Consider the following 16,837-nt stretch of genomic DNA (forward strand, 5'->3'; position numbering starts at 1 on the left):
ATAAAATAGTACAATCAACTCAATGAATATGAAAATGGAATGTAACATATCAGCTAAAGTAATGCCTAGAGGGAAATTTATGGTACTTAAATGCTTATAAATGAAAAAAAATTCTCCAGCAAACAGTATAAACTTCTACCACACAAAAAAGAAATGCATATTAAAAGGAGCAGGATTAATCCCAAATGAGAAGAAAGATGAAAATAATAAAAGGTGGAAAGTAAAGAGAAAGGTGATAAAGAAAACACTGTGTTAAAAAAAAAAGTCAGTAAAATTGCTGGTCTTGGTTGGCCCATGTCTATAATCCTAGCTACTCAGGAAGCAAAGACTCAGAAGACTGTGTTTTGAAGCTAACCTGGTCAGAAAAGTCTGTAACACTCCATCCCTAAAATAACTACCACCACCACCAACAACAAAACAGGGTGGAAGTGTGTCTCAAGTGGTAGAATGCCAGCTCAGCAAGCAAGCAAGCAAGCAAGCAAGCATGGAACCTTGGGTTGAAATCCCAGTACTGCCAAGGAGGACCAAAAAAGCCAGAACTTGGTAAGATAACAAAGAAAATGGAGATATAAATATATATTACCATTAACATGATAATAGTAAAATATGAAATGAAGAAGAGGCTCTCACTGTAGACATTAAAGGATTATAAGGAGATATTATAGAAGAAAAACCTTTATCCATGGAATCTTATACATTCAATAAATAGACTGATTCTTTAAACACCATAAATGTTAAAGACGTATGTTCAAGATGAATACATAATTGAAATGTTATAATTCTTCATTTTATGAAGCTAATATTACACTCATTCCCAAACCAGGGAACGATCCAACAAAAAAAGAGAACTACAGACCTATCTCCCTGAACACTAAAAACTCAATAAAATACTAGCAAACAATGCAGAAACAAATTTTAAAAATTATACACTATGATCAAGTAGGCTTCATCCCTCAGATGCAAGGTTGGTTTATCTTCGTAAATCAATTAATGTAATACATCATATCAATAGAGCTAAGGATAAGAATCATATGATAATTTCTCTGGACACAGAGAAAGCAATTTGACAAAACACAACATCCATTCATTTTGAAAGCACTAGAAAAACAGGAATAAGAGGTACATTCCTTAAAATAATTAAAGCCATATATGACAAACCTACAGCCAGTATTATACTAAATGGAGAAAGACTGGAACCATTTACCTTAAAATCTGGAACTAGACAGGGATGCCCACTCTCTCCAATTCTCTTCAATATAGTGCTGGAACCATTAAACGGAGCAATAAGGCAAGAGAAGGACATCAAAGGGATCCACATAGAGAAAGAATAAATTAAAATATTCCTATTCTCAGATGACATGATCCTCTACCTGAATGACCCAATAAGCTCCATTCCCAAACTCCTAGAATTAATGACCACTTTAGCAAAGTGGCAGGATACAAAATTGACCTGCCAAAGTCAGTAGCCTTCTTGTACGCCAACAAAACACAAATAGAAGGCCAACTCAAGAAAATGATCCCATTTACAATAGCCCCCAAAAGAATAAAATACTTAGGAATTAACCAAAGATGTAAAGGAATTATTTAATGAAAACTATAAAAGCTTAACAAAAGAAATTAAAGAAGGACACCAAGAAATGGAAAGACATCCCATGCTCATGGCTAGGGAGAATCAATATAGTAAAATGGCTATACTGCCAAAGTTGGTATACAAATTCAATACAATCCCCATCAAAATCCTAGACATTCTTTACTGAAATAGAAGGTATAATCCAAAGGAACAAGAAAAGACCTAGAATAGCCAAAACAATTCTAGGCAAAAAGAGCAATGCAGGTGGTATTACAATACCAGACTTCAAGCTCTACTATAGAGACACAATAACAAAAACAGCATGGTATTGGCACAAAAGTAGACCAGAAGATCAATGGAATAGAATAGAAGATCCAGAAATAAAACCACCTACCTATAGTCAACTTATATTTGACAAAGGAGCCAAAGATATACAGTGGAACAAACACAGCCTATTCAATGATTGATGCTGGCAAAACTGGGCAGCCACATGCAGAAAACTAAAACTTCACCCTAGCCTTTTGCCATGCACAACCATTAACTCAAAATGGATCAAAGACCCCAATATCAGACTGGAAACCTTGAAACTGCTACACAATAGAGTTGGAGAGACACTGGAACTCATAGGCACAGGCAAAAGATTCCTGAACAGAATCCCAGGGTCACAACAGATTGGAGAGAGACTTGATAAATGGGACTACCTAAAAATAAAAAGTTTCTGCACAGATAAAAGCATAGCTACTAAAGTAGAAAGACAGCCAACCAACTGGGAAAAGATATTTACCAATAATACATCTGACAAATACTTAATATCCAGTATCTACAGGGAACTCAAGAAACTAATCCCCTCCAAACCCAAAAGACCAATCACTAAATAGGCAAAGGAACTGAAGAGACTTATCAAAAGAAGAGATTAAAATGGCAGAAAAGCATATGAGAAAATGCTCATCATCCATGGTCATAAAGGAAATGCAAATAAGAGCAACCCTAAGATACCACCTTACCCCAACAAGAATGGCCAAGATTTTAAACTCAGACAATGACAGTTGCTGGCGGGGTTGTGGAGAAAAAGGAACCCTACTCCACTGCTGATGGGATTGTAAACTAGTTCAGCCACTCTGGAAAGCTGGTTTCCTATGATCACTTCTGTTGCCAATGCCTTTGTGTATTCTCTTCTCTTTATTGTGAGAACTTATTTGTGACTTGCTTTTATCCAGTAGAACATGATATTTACATAACATTTTATGAAGACTCCTTTTCTCGAGCAGACTTCCTATAATGAATGTCTCCTGCTGACTTGATGAAATAATAAGAAAATGCATATTATAAATAGCTGAGGGAAATCTCTAATCAATAACCAGCAATAGGCCAGGGCTTTATGCTTGGATAAAAGCCTAATTGTAACTCTGTGTTTACAGGAGAAGACCCAGCTAAGCGGTGTCCAGCTCCTTGACCAACAGACACTTGTGAGATAATAAATGTGTGTAGTACTAAGCTGCTTAGTTTGTAATGGTGGCTATCAACAATAGAAAATAAATACACCAATTATTGCAAATAGGAGATATTTTCCTTTTTTTTTTGGCCAGTCCTTGGCTTGAGCTCAGGGCCTGAGCACTGTCCTTGGACTTTCTCAAGGCTAGAGCTCTACCACTTGAGCCTCAGCACCACTTCCAGCTTTTTTTTTTCTATGTATATGGTACTGAGGAATCGAACCCAGGTCTTTGTGCATGCTAGGCAAGCACTCTACTACTAGGCCAAACTCCCAGCCCCTTTCCACTCATTTTTGAGGACAACTGTATCCTGGATTCAAAATTAGGCAAAGACAGTATAGTAAAAGGAAAACAATAGACTAATTTTCTCATGTATGCTGTCACCCCCTAAAAGAATCCTAAATAAAATCTTATTAAATTAATCCCACAAATATCTACATACATATATACAGAAATACACACACACACACATACATACATACATACTTTTGAAAGTACATTTGCATAAGTACACATACATATGGGATACATACATAAATGCACATGGAATAAATACATACATATACATTTAGAATATATATATTAGAGAACAGTCGCTAGATACAGATATATCATGGTCAACTAAGATTTATTTCAGGAATGCAAGGCTGGCTAACAGTTCAGTCTATAGTAACAGATTTTTTTTTTTTTTTTTTGCCAGTCCTGGGGCTTGAATTCAGGTCCTGAGTACTGTCCTTGGGCTTTCCTATGTGTGTGGTATGTAGAAATCTGGGATCTTCATGTATACTAGGCAAGCTCTCTACCTCTAGGTCACACTCCTGACCCTAGTAACACATTTAAGAAGAAAAACATAGAGGTATATATAGTTATCAGTTAAGACAGTTTTTGATAGCTATTCAACACTCACTCATGATCAAACGCTTAGCAAATTAGTTATTGAAGGAATGCTCTTGATCTTGATTTAAAAAGGAAAACATGGCTGGGAGTTTGGCCTGGTGGTTAAAGTGCTTGCCTAGCATGCACGAAGACCCGGGTTCAATTCCTTGGTACCACATATATAGAAAAAGCTGGAAGTGGTGCTGAGGCTCAAGTGGTAGAGCTCTAGCCTTGAGAAAGTCCAAGGATAGTGCTCAAGCCCAGGACTGGCAAAAAAAACCAAAAAACAAAAAAACAAAAAAGAAAACACAAACAAGTAACACATTTATTAATTAGACTAAATTCTTCTCCCTTAAAATTGGGAACAATACAAGGATTCCCTTTTCACCACTACTGTTTATTCAGTATCATAATGAAAGTTCTATTTGGCATTATGAGGCTACTCTGAGTTTTATTTAAAATAAAACTACTGTAGTCTTTGCAAGGAATAGTGTCTTCCAGTTTCCCTTTTACAACTACTTATCTTAACTACTTATGTCATTATCTTCTGTTTTTTTTTTTTTTTGAGGGGGGGCAGTCTTGGGCTTGAGCTCAGGGCCTGAGCACTGTGCTTGGACTTTCTCAAGACTAGAGCTCTACCACTTGAGCCTCAGCACCACTTCGGCTTTTTTCTATGTATGTGATACCGAGGAATCGAACCTGGGTCTTCAGTGCATGCTAGGCAAGCACTCTACCACTAGGCCAAACTCCCGGCCCCTTATTATTCTAAGGCTTATCATTCTTGGGCACGTGAACATAATTTTACTGTTCCCTTTTTCTCCTCTTCCCACTTGTTTCTCCTCCTCTCTTTCCTCTCCCTCACTACCTTTTTCCTTTCTTCTTTCTCCACTTTTAAAAAGAGTACTTGCCATATTATCCTTGTATTTTTCTTTTGGGAAAAAATGAATCTGGTTATGGTGAGGAGGACCTTTCTAGAATTCAGTATTAATTTTCTAACCATGCTTCCCTCCCTTCCTCCCCCCTCCCCCCGGTTGTTGTTTGTTTAAATTCACTACTTAAGCTGATTCTAAGACCTGGGAGTTAGGGTTACAAACTTGAAGAGAAAATACAAAGTACTTGACGCTATATAATATATATATATATAATATTAATATTATAATAATATATAATATATGTATCTATCTCACATACAGGATGGACAGAATTTGGCTCTTTAGATTTTTTTGTGACCCTTATAGTTGCAGAATATATTACCAAGATTGTTCTGGTGTACACACCATTAGGAGTGTTAAGTTGGAGGTTTTCTAGGGAGTTTCTGGAATACCCAGATAACAGAATACTGTATAGAAGTTCCTTAAATGCCTCCCATTTACTTGGTTTTTTTTCTACTGGATTTACAGAATACTTGTAAGGAAAATGATTTCCTGAAACACTTGGTGATTTCCTTTGGGCAGTTGTATTGCCTTTACTAAATTTAAAGCTGATCACTCTTCATTTCAGGATTGGAAAGGATACCTTCATACCATCTTAACTTTGCTAGGGAAATATTCTCGTTTAATATGTTAGTGGACAGTTAATTTCCAGTCTTGGCTTTTAAAAAGGAGAATGCCTTTTAACTTCCTTTTTCATGGATATTAAGGGTGCCCAGAGTCTTCATTTTAATTACCTCCATGCAGTGCTTCAATTCACTTATTTGCTTTATTACCTTTTCAGCTTTGGTTTTGAAAATAATTTTAGAGAAAATTATATTGTTTCCAATCCAATGAAATGTTTTCACCACACTATTAATGAGTCTTTTTTCATTATCCCCACAAAACTGGATATTGCAAATAAATTAAAAACCTCTTTATACTCGTGCTTAAAGCAAACAAAGAGCACAGTAAAATTTAACTTACCTGGCCTAATACATTCCTTTGTTTTTACTAAACTCTTCTCATTGTAAATAGGAGCTATCTGTAGCTCAACTCCTTTCAGAGGAAGAAATATTCTTAAGAAAGTTGCTAGAATGATTCCCTGGGGTTCTGATTCTTAATCCTAAACCTAGAAAAGAAGCCATATATGGAGCTCTAAGCCTGCACTTCTTGCTACATCTTGTATTAAAAGACATCTTGGGAGAGTAGGTAGACCGTGGAAAATAGATTGTGAAGTCTGAATTCTAAATTCTGGATTGCACACTAATTTATTTGTGTGATTATGGATACACAATTGAGTTCATGGCAGAGCTTTCATTAGGGCAAAAATCACACCCCAAGCCTCTCTAGAAAGCTCTTTCATTAGACAATGTTCTCTGAAGTATTTTGTTGAATTTATATCCTATCACTGTAGGTAGCTAGACTAAATCTGCCTATTGGCAAATCTGGCATTAAGAAGATCTTATATAAACTAATCTCATTATAAACATTCTCTTTCTTTCTTTCTTTCTTTCTTTGGCCAGTCCTGAGGCTTGACCTCAGGACCTGGGCACTGTCCTTAGCTTTCTCAAGGCGGCTCTACCACTTGAGCCACAGCACCACTTCCAGCTTTTTTCTGTGTATGTGGTACTGAAGAATCAAACCTAGGGCTAGGCAAGCACTCTACCACTAGGCCATGCTCCTGTACATAAACATAGTTTTTATAAGGTTTATATTTTAACTTGGTTTTTCATAATTATTGGTAAAGTATGGACAACTATTTAGTGATTTTAAAAGATATTCATATAATAAACTACATTTTTCAAGACTTAGCCTAAATTCAGTTTTAGCCTGAAACGAAGTGTGCTTTTTTCAAATTCATATTCTTTATCGTTATCTTAGAACATTTAAATTGTCTGCTACAATTGTTATATGTATATGTACTTTCATTTTCCATTGCTATCATTTTGAAGGTTAATTAATGAATGTAAGTTTACTTGAAACTGGTTAATGGTGATGGACACTCAGGGCAGAAGAATGAGTCTTCCCATTGGACAAATTGGGACCATTTTTTTTTTTTAAATCAATTGTGGGACTTGAATTCTAGGCCTGGGCGCTGTTCTTGAGTTTTTCAGCTCAAGGTTATTGCTCTGCCACTTGAGCCACAGTGCCACTTCTGGTTTTCTGGGGGTTAATTGGTAATAAGAGTCTCTGGACTTTTGTGCTGGGCTGGCTTTGAACTGTGCATGATCCTCAGATCTCAGTCTCCTCAGTAGCTAGGATTACAGGCAGGAGCCATCAATGGGGCTTATTGGGACATTTTTGATGCCCAGATAAGCATTTCCTAGTGGGTTTCCTCCACTGACTTTGTCAGGATCCCACATATATGAAGTGGGGGAGGGGAAGTAGAGGGGATGATTGATGAGATTCACAGTATAAAACAACAACATTTCTGCAGTCTTGCATAACTGGCAGACATTTTATATAAGAGTACATTAAGTAAGAAAAGTATTTTATTACCAGAAACAACTACCCTATTCAAGTATTATGATGATTGAGGTCTTTAGTAATGAGGTCCACCTTCATATTTTTGACTATGGACAAGTCGCACCTCTAAGCCTTTGGCAGACATCAGCTTGGTAGTATAAAACCAGAAGCAAGAGTCATGGCAGTTGATACATGCTATTTGATAATAAATTTGAAGATTTCAAAACTACGAATCATTCCGTGTTACAGATTTCACAGCTGTTCTTATAGTGATGGTTTCTTTAACAGTGATGTACAGCATAGACTTCATTCACATCAGAATTTCTTTCAAAGTTCCTTTTCCCTAAAATAAATCACTGTGCATCTCAGTGTTGTCTCTTATTTTTAATCCTCTCTGCTTTCCTTAGAAGTAGTAACTTTTCCCCCCTAGAATTTAATTGTGGTAAACTTAATCTTGTGTTATCAGCACAAATATCTTCTCTGATTCTCACTATACTTTTATTTTATTTCTGGATGTTCAGAAAATATCCTTTAGAAAGGATATTAGTAGTTTTGGAAGAAATGGGTTGTGGCTTTAATCTTGCAATTTTATTTATTTAATTTTCTATTCATTCATTTTCTTTTTTAGCCACTTTCTCTCATATGTAAACCTTTTTTTGAATTTCAGAGCCAAGCATAATAAATGTTTTCCCATTAATTTATGTTACCTATGAAAAACCTGAAAAATTAATATATTCTGTCTGCAGCTTTATTTGAGGACTACTAATACTTTCAAAAATTTCCCTTTCTTGGTTATCAGTGTTTGTGAAGTAATGCACCTTCTGTCTGGTGAATAAAATGTAACCCTTCTATTAATTACAATAAAAATATATGGAAAAAATTTCCCTTTCTTTTGTCTTCTTATAGTTTATTTTTGTCCAAAACCTTGGGTTCTAATAAAATTCTTAAGACAGGGGCCGAGAGTTTGGCCTAGTGGTTGAAGTGCTTGCCTAGCATGCATGAAGACCCGGGTTCGATTCCTCAGTACCACATACATAGAAAAAAGCCGGAAGTGGTGCTGAGGCTCAAGTGGTAGAGCTCTAGCCTTGAGAAAGTCCAAGGACAGTGCTCAGGCCCTGAGCTCAAGCCCAGGACTGGCAAAAAAAAAAAAAAAAAAAAAAAATCTTAAGACATAGTAGCTGTGATTTTCTTACATAAAGATGTAAGTCTTCTTTTAAATAAAAGACCTGTACTTTCCAAAGCAAAGATCAGCTATTCCAATACTTATGATTCCTTATTTTTTTCTCTCAACAAGAAGATCAATGTGAAATATAATAATAAGGGAATTGGCATATAGTAGGAGTCTGTACCGTCTTTACATGTACTATCTTTAGAATGATTCAGTACATCTAAAAAGTGTTCAAAAGAAAAAGGTTATTGAAGAATATATAAACTTTTTCATTTATAATGAATTCTAGAAATATGCAAGTGTTTTTCTTACAAATCATGAAAAGTTGACAAATGTTTATGTCTGCACCCTTGATAAACTTTGGATAAAACCAGGGATCAGTTTGAGAGCAACATTTACTCTCAGAATCTTTGATGTTGAATATAGAAATTAAATGATATTGTTCTCCCAATTCTCACACACTTTTCTTTTCCTAATCTTTTATGGCTGAAGCAACAAGATGGTATTATTACTGTATGAGTCTGCCAGAGTCTCAAATGAAAAATACTACTATAAGAGTTCATAGTTTTAGGTAAAAAGGAGTAAGCAATTCGTGTTTGATTGTGGAAACAATATTGACTAAATCTCTTGGATTTATAAGGGGTTTAACTTAAGGTCCTTGATGACATTGATTCTACTTGGATCTATATAAAAGAGCAGCTTGTTCTAATATATTTGAGTATGAAAGATCTTTGGAAGGTATTTGAATTGCATTTTCATTTTTCACCTTTTTTCACAGAATGACTTTATAGCCTCACCATATTAGCTTTTGCAAGTTGAACTCTAAACAGCACAGATGATATCCCTAGAATATAGTTCTAGATTTGAAGTTCGCTGACTGCTTTTATTCAAGCCTCATATAAATTAAGAAGTAATTACCTTGCCTCTTGCTGTATGAGGAAAATAGATTCTGTTCCTAGAGGCACCATCCTCTCTTTGCTTGCAGAAAAAAGAACTTGGAAAACTCAGACTAAAGAATGCTTGTCAAAACAACTTGTTATATGAAGAACTAAAATGCCTAAGGATGTTTAGTAATACCTCATACAAATTAGAGCAGAATTGAAACTTTACCATTGGGATAAAAAATATTCTATCAGTCATCCATTTTTATAGCAATATATAGAAATAGAAAAATGGACCTCCCAATTAAAAATTGACACATCAATATCAAGATGGAATAGGACATTATTATGTATTCAGTTATAAAAATTGTTGGCAGCAAGCATCATGCTTGTTTTAAAAAGAAATTCTATGACTAATATTTTACAGTTGTTGAATTCAACAATGTCTTTACCCAGTGTCTTTTACTTCATAATGAAAAAGTAGCTTTTGTTTGTAGCATAAGGAACTGTGGAGATAGATTGAATTAAAAGATAAATTATAGATTGAATTAAAAGATAAATTATGCTAATTTGAGATTTTCTTTCTTTTTTTTTTTTTTTTTTTTTGTCATGGGACTTGAACCCTGGACCTGGGCACTGTCCCTGAGCTCTTCAGCTCAAGGCTACCACCCAACCCCTGGAGCCACAGGGGCACTTTCAGTTTTTTAGTAGTTAATTGGAGATAAGAGTCTCATAGACTTTAGGGCTGGCTTTGAACCACAATCCTCAGATCTCAGCCTGCTGAGTAGCTAGGATTACAGACATGGGCCACCGTGCCCGCTAATTTGAGTTTTATCATAGTAAGTAAGTTTATAATCTGAAGTGCTGCTAGAATGAATGATTTTTACTTCTTTCATTAAAGAATTATGTAACCACATTTATATGTTCTCAGTTATAGAAAAGTAAAAAAAAACATTAAAAAATTTAAATTGTATTATATATATTGGTGCTGGTCTGAGGGCTTTAATTCAGGATCTGGGCATTGTACCTGAGTTTACGTATTCAAGGCTAATGCTGTACCACTTGAGCCAGTGTTCTGCTTCTGTCTTTTTTGGTAGTTAATTATAGAAAAGAGTCTTACAGACATTCCTACCTGGGCTGAGTTTGTACCATAATCATCAGATTATGCATGAGCAGATTATGGCATGAGCCACCAACACCTGGTGTTTTTATTATTTTTAAGAAAGTGTTGTTAATATAACTGCATTTATTTAGTGATATTACCTAAGTAATTGTCCTTTTTCTCTTCCAACTCCCTAAATACGCACCTAATTTTTTAAATCTTTAAGTAGTTGTACAAAGGTGTTACTATTTTACATAAAATTTTTATTAGGTCTAATCCTTAAAGCTGGATTCTTGTATTAGTAAGAATCATGCTGATGGGCTGGTCATATGGTAAAGTGTTATGTATGGTTTTGAGTAAGATTTTCTCACTGAAATGGAAAAATGGTGGTATTCTCAATAAGAATAAAGTAATTAGATAGTTTTGTTTTTTCAAAAACCAAGGCATGGGGGCTGGGAATTTGGTCTAATGGTAAAGTGCTTGCTTAGCATGCATGATGACCCAGATTTGATTCCTCAGTACCATATATATATAGAAAAAGCTAGAAGCGGTGCTGTGGCACAAGCAGTAGAGCTCTAGCCTTGAGAAAGTCCAAGGCCCTGAGTTCAAGCCTCAGGACTGGAAAAAAAAAAAGAACCAATTATGGCTTAATATGATTTTTGATACTCATGATAACTAAAAACATGGTCATGTCTCTATACAACTTTTATTTTCATTTATTTTCAGTTTTGTTTGGGTTTTTTTTTCCTCTTTGACAGAACCCCAAGGACTGCAGCAAAGCCAGGAAGCTGGTATGTAACATCAACAAAGGCTGTGGCTATGGTTGTCAGCTTCACCATGTGGTTTACTGCTTCATGATTGCATATGGCACCCAGCGGACACTCATCCTGGAATCCCAGAATTGGCGCTATGCTACTGGTGGATGGGAGACTGTGTTTAGACCTGTAAGTGACACATGCACTGACAGGACTGGCACCTCCACAGGACACTGGTCAGGTAAGGAGCTGTGCTGCATATCATATTTTGCTTGATCAAAGCATCAGATTTCTAAATACAGATTTTTTTTTGGATCAAAAGCACCTTTTCTTCTGGATCCACGAATGCTATCCATTATTCAAATAAAATTTACAAAGAAAACTTTAAAAAACAAAAACAAAAAAAGCATGTTTTATAGCCACATGTGATGGCATATACCTATAATCCCAGCACTTTGGAGGCTGAGACAAAATTACAAGTCTGAGGCCAACAATACCAACCTGTCTGAAAAAGCTAAATAAAAAATGTATTTTGTGATCTATTTTATTTCTGATATTTATTTTTAATTGTGATTTATTTAGCAGATTTTTTTTTCCAAAGAGTAGAAGTCTAGGCTTTTAATAATAATGATAATGATGATGAGACAGCTTTCTCTTTATAGGATACTTTCACATTAATAAACTCATTTGCCCATCACAATTATTATATAAAAGTAGACTCAAGGTTCTCAGACATAACCTTTCTACTCTCTTTTCCTTCCTCTTTCCCTTTTTTCCTCCCTCCTTCTATCCCTCTTTGCCTTTTCCTTTTGCTTCCCCCCTTTTCGTTTTTCTTTTTTGCAGTACTGGGGACTTACCTTAGAGCCTTATACTTGTGAAGCAAGTGTTCTGCTTTAGTTTTGTAGATAGCTACCTCAGACAACACGCCTCTTACCTCTACTACCTCGTAGTAACAGTAGTGGTACAGGTTAATTACCAATATACCCACCTTCTTTTTTGAGAGAATGAATTGCTGTGTAGCTCTGGCTGTCCTTAATTTACTATCCTCCAGCTTCAGCTTCCTATGTGCTGGGATTATAAGTGCACACCACCATACCCCAGGATCTGGACTAATTTCAGAGCTGGGATTGGAACTCAGGCCCTCATGGTTGGTTGCTACTTGACATCCCCTTGACCCCTGACCTACTTACCTGAAGCACACAGATACAGTCTCTCTTTTAATGGGCAGTTTAGAGGCAAAGAATGAACAATCAAAATAGATGGTAATAATGTGGTGTGGACAAATTAAAAATACTCGAAACCACATAGTGAGCAACTATTTGAAGCCATTTTCGAAGCATTAATTTTTTTAAAACTGAGTCTTAAAGTGTAAGTTGGAGGCAGCCTGTTTAGTGCATAGTAGAAGAATTTTTAGTAAGTGGACATCACATGTGAAGAAAGAGGCAAGAGAGCATGAAGTCATTAGGAAAATTAGGGATGGATTGTACATTTTGACTACTGAGTGCTTGCAAATGCTTTAAGGACAAGTTTCAGGGTTTCTATTTTCATGATTGTGAACATTTTTTTTCTCACCAGACCCAGTAGGTTTTTGTTTATTATTCAAGCTCTTTGTTTTTTGTTACAAGTGTAGAGAAATTGATAAGAAGTCATATTGCTTTCAGCTACTTCCTAGTGTTGTCAGTGTACTATTAAATTTAAGCAAATAGCTCAAGTCACAAGGAAAATCTTTAGCAAGCAGAGCTCATATTAAATTATGCTTTAAATAGTTTTTATGAAACTAATGTTTATAAAGATTCTACTATGTCTACTATCATTTAAAATTTCTAGCTTGTATCTTTAATGGGGAGCAATTTTAGATACCACTAATGGACAAACTAATACTAAGCAATAAGGTAATTGCAAACCACTTGTTAGACAGGCTACAGATATGCTTTTTTGTAATACTGTATAGTAATAGTTCAGATTCTGATTAGTGGAAACTTAAATGCACATACAACTTTAAGTCTCTTGTGCAGACCTAAACAAGCATTATTTTAAGGCCATAAGGACTTGTAATTCAGCTTCCATAAAATTTCTTAAAGCATGCTTTGCTTTCCTATTTATGGTTCATGAAAGGTAGATTGAGATGGGGGCTTGAACTCAGGACTTAGGTGCTGTCCTTGAGCTTTTTTGCATTTTTTTAAAATAATTAATTTAAGATAAGAGTTTCATGGACTTTCCTGCCCAGATTGGCTTCAAACATCAGTCTTCAGACCTCAGCCCCATGGGTAACTAGGATTACAGGCTTGATCGCCCAGTGCCTAGCAAGATTTTTAGGAATTTAGAACACTAGTGTGTCTCTCTCGATGATGGGCAGAAGAAGAAAGGATGCTGGGCTGTTATTTTTAGCTTTCTGAACCTTATCAGTTAACTTTAGCTTTTGAACCAGAGCGTTTACCCTCCAAAAAAACCAGCAACAACAGAAACAATCTAATGAGCTAGGTGCTGGTGGCTCATGCTTGTAATCCTAGCTACTTAAGAGGCTGAGATATGAGGATAGCAGTTCAAAGCAAGCCCAGACAGGAAAATCCATGACTTCTATCTCCAGTTAACCACCAAACCAATGTTAAAAAAACAACAACAAAAGCAAGACAATGATCTTGTGTACTAAGTACCTTAACTCCCTGTCCATCTTGTCGCCTGTAGTTACAAAGGAGAATGAGTGAGAGCTATATATAGATAGTGTGATTTTTTTTGCTCATAAACTTTATTTTCATTATATGTATATATATATATATATTCCTTAAAATGTAAAACACAAACATAATTATGGAGCATAATTATAGGTTATACCCTTCAACAACAGGAGACTTATCTTTTTTTCTTTTTTCATTTTTTTCCAGTTTTTTATTAAAGAATTTATTAACATTGATTTTTACATCATATTTCAAATGACATGTTTAACAAATGAGTGTTCAAGAAGGGAATTTCTATATACAATCACTGCACTTAGTTTTTAGAACATAATCAAAATTAGGCTAAGGGTTTGTATATTAGGTACATATTAATTTATGTAATAAAACATTATGTCTATAGAGTCATAGGTTTTTTTAAAAATATTTTTATTGTAATTAATAAAAGGGTTACATGATATTTGCCAGATAGAAGGTGCATTAATTCACATACATTGATACCCTTTCACATGTCTTGGTACCCATTACCCTATCCCCCAACCCCCCCACCCATCTTGCTTTTCCCCCTTTCCCTCTCAAATTTCAAATAACCAAATACAAATAAATTCAATATATCAGATAACAAAGTGATGTACTGTAACAATATGAGATAAGCAAGGGACAGCAAAGGAGATGAGATATAACATAGTACATTAAGGACAACAAAGTCATAGGTTTTTATGTTTTTATTTCCAATACCATGTCCATAGCATTGGGTAAGCAAATATTGAGTCCTCTCTCTTCTACAGTTTGGATCTAATAGCCACATATTAAGGGTATCATGCACCTTTTGTTCCTTTCGTCTTGACTTGTCTCACTCAACATGATTTGCTCTAGATTCATCTATTTCCCTGCGAATGCCATTATTTTATCTTGTCTGTTGGCTATGTAGAATTCCATTGTATAGATATACCACATTTTCTGTATCCATTCATTTGCATTCTATTGCAAATAGTTTGCATCTTGATTGTTTCCATTGCCTGGCTATTGTGAATAGTGCACAGGTAAACATAGCTGAGCAGATGTCCTTATCATATGTTGGGTTATGATGTTCAGGGTAGATGCCCAGAAGTGGTATGGCGGGATCGTAGGGAAAGTCAATTTTCAGTTCTTTAAGAAACCTCCACACTGCTTTCCAGAGTGGCTGAACTAGTTTACAATCCCACCAGCAGTACAGTAGGGTTCCTTTTTCTCCACAACCCCGCCAGCAACTGTCATTGTCTGAATTCAAAGTCTTGGCCATTCTTGTTGGGATAAGGTGGTATCTTAGGGTTGCTCTTATTTGCATTTCCTTTATGACCATGGATGATGAGCATTTTCTCATATGCTTTTCTGCCATTTTAATCTCTTCTTTTGATAAGTCTCTGTTTAGTTCCTTTGCCCATTTAGTGATTGGTTTTTTGGGTTTGGAGGGGATTAGTTTCTTGAGTTCCCTGTAGATACTGGATATTAAGTATTTGTCAGATGTATTATTGGTAAATATCTTTTCCCAGTTGGTTGGCTGTCTTTCTACTTTAGTAGCTATGCAGAAACTTTTTATTTTTAGGTAGTCCCATTTATCGAGTCTCTCTCCAATCTGTTGTGACCCTGGGATTCTGTTCAGGAATCTTTTGCCTGTGCCTATGCGTTCCAGTGTCTCTCCTACTCTATCATGTAGCAGCAGTTTCAAGGTTTCCAGTCTGATATTGGGGTCTTTGATCCATTTTGAGTTAATGGTTGTGCATGGCAAAAGGCTAGGGTGAAGTTTTACTTTTCTGCATGTGGCTGCCCAGTTTTACCAGCACCAATCATTGAATAGGCTGTTTGTTCCACTGTATATCTTTGGCTCCTTTGTCAAATACAAGTTGACTATAGGTAGGTGGTTTTATTTCTGGATCTTCTATTCTATTCCATTGATCTTCTGGTCTACTTTTGTGCCAATACCATGCTGTTTTTGTTATTGTGTCTCTATGGTAGAGCTTGAAGTCTGGTATTGTAATACCACCTGCATTGCTCTTTTTGCCTAGAATTGTTTTGGCTTTTCTTGTTCCATATGAACCTTTGGATTGTATCTTCTATTTCAGTAAAGAAGAGACTTGTCTTTAAGATGAAAGTCAGGCCTTGATAAGAACTTGTATAGTTTTTCCATGTTAAAGTTACATACAAAGTTAAATGGGGGGAGGGGAATGAGAGAAATCTAGATAGGAAAAATAACTTCTGAGAATAATGTTGAGATAATAGAAAAGCCTTGTGCTTGACAAACCCATCATTTAAGCACAGTGAGATGCCTGTACAGTCAAGCTCTGTGTGCTTCTCTGGTCCTCTAATTGTGCTGTTTTCTGTTTCAACATTCCAGAGCTTGTAGATCTCCTCTCACCGCTAATGTTGGCTTATGATTTTTTTATTAAAAAATTTATTAACATTGGTTTTTACATCATATTTCAGATGACGTGTTTAACAAACAAATATTCAGGAAGCGAATTTCTATATACAATCACTGGCACTTAGATTTTAGAACATAATTACAATTAGGCTTTATATATGTCATAGATATATATTAATCTATGTAATAAAACATTATGTCTATAGAGCCATAGATTTTCATGTCTATGTAGTTGTGTTTATATTTTTAATGCCATGTCCATAGCATTGGGTACCCAAATATTGAGTCATTGCTCTTGTACTGTTTGGATCTAATAGCCACATATTAAGGATACCATGTGCCTTTGTTTTTTTTGGTGTTGACTTGTCTCACTCAACATGATTTGTACTAGATTCATCCACTTCCCTGCAAATATTGTCTGTTGGCTATGTAGAATTCCATTGTATATAGATACCACATTTTTTCTATTCATTCATTAGAGATTTTTTTTTTTTTTTGCCAGTCCTGGGCTTGAGCTCAGGGCCTGAGCACCGTCCTTGGACTTT

At 35.6% G+C, this 16,837-nt stretch overlaps 1 protein-coding gene across 2 annotated transcripts in view; it reads left to right on the forward strand.

The window, feature by feature from the left end:
- Positions 1–16,837, forward strand: part of Fut8 (fucosyltransferase 8) — a 167,888-nt gene that overhangs the window by 100,454 nt on the left and 50,597 nt on the right. For both annotated transcript variants that reach the window (XM_090344301.1, XM_090344302.1), the window contains exon 7: positions 11,223–11,460. In XM_090344301.1, coding sequence (XP_090200427.1) covers positions 11,223–11,460 — 238 coding nt within the window. The remainder of the gene's footprint in view (positions 1–11,222; positions 11,461–16,837) is intronic.

This window comes from Megascapheus bottae, chromosome 14, assembly GCF_031878675.1.
Source record: "Megascapheus bottae isolate mThoBot1 chromosome 14, mThoBot2.hap1, whole genome shotgun sequence".
Lineage (NCBI taxonomy): Eukaryota > Metazoa > Chordata > Mammalia > Rodentia > Geomyidae > Megascapheus > Megascapheus bottae.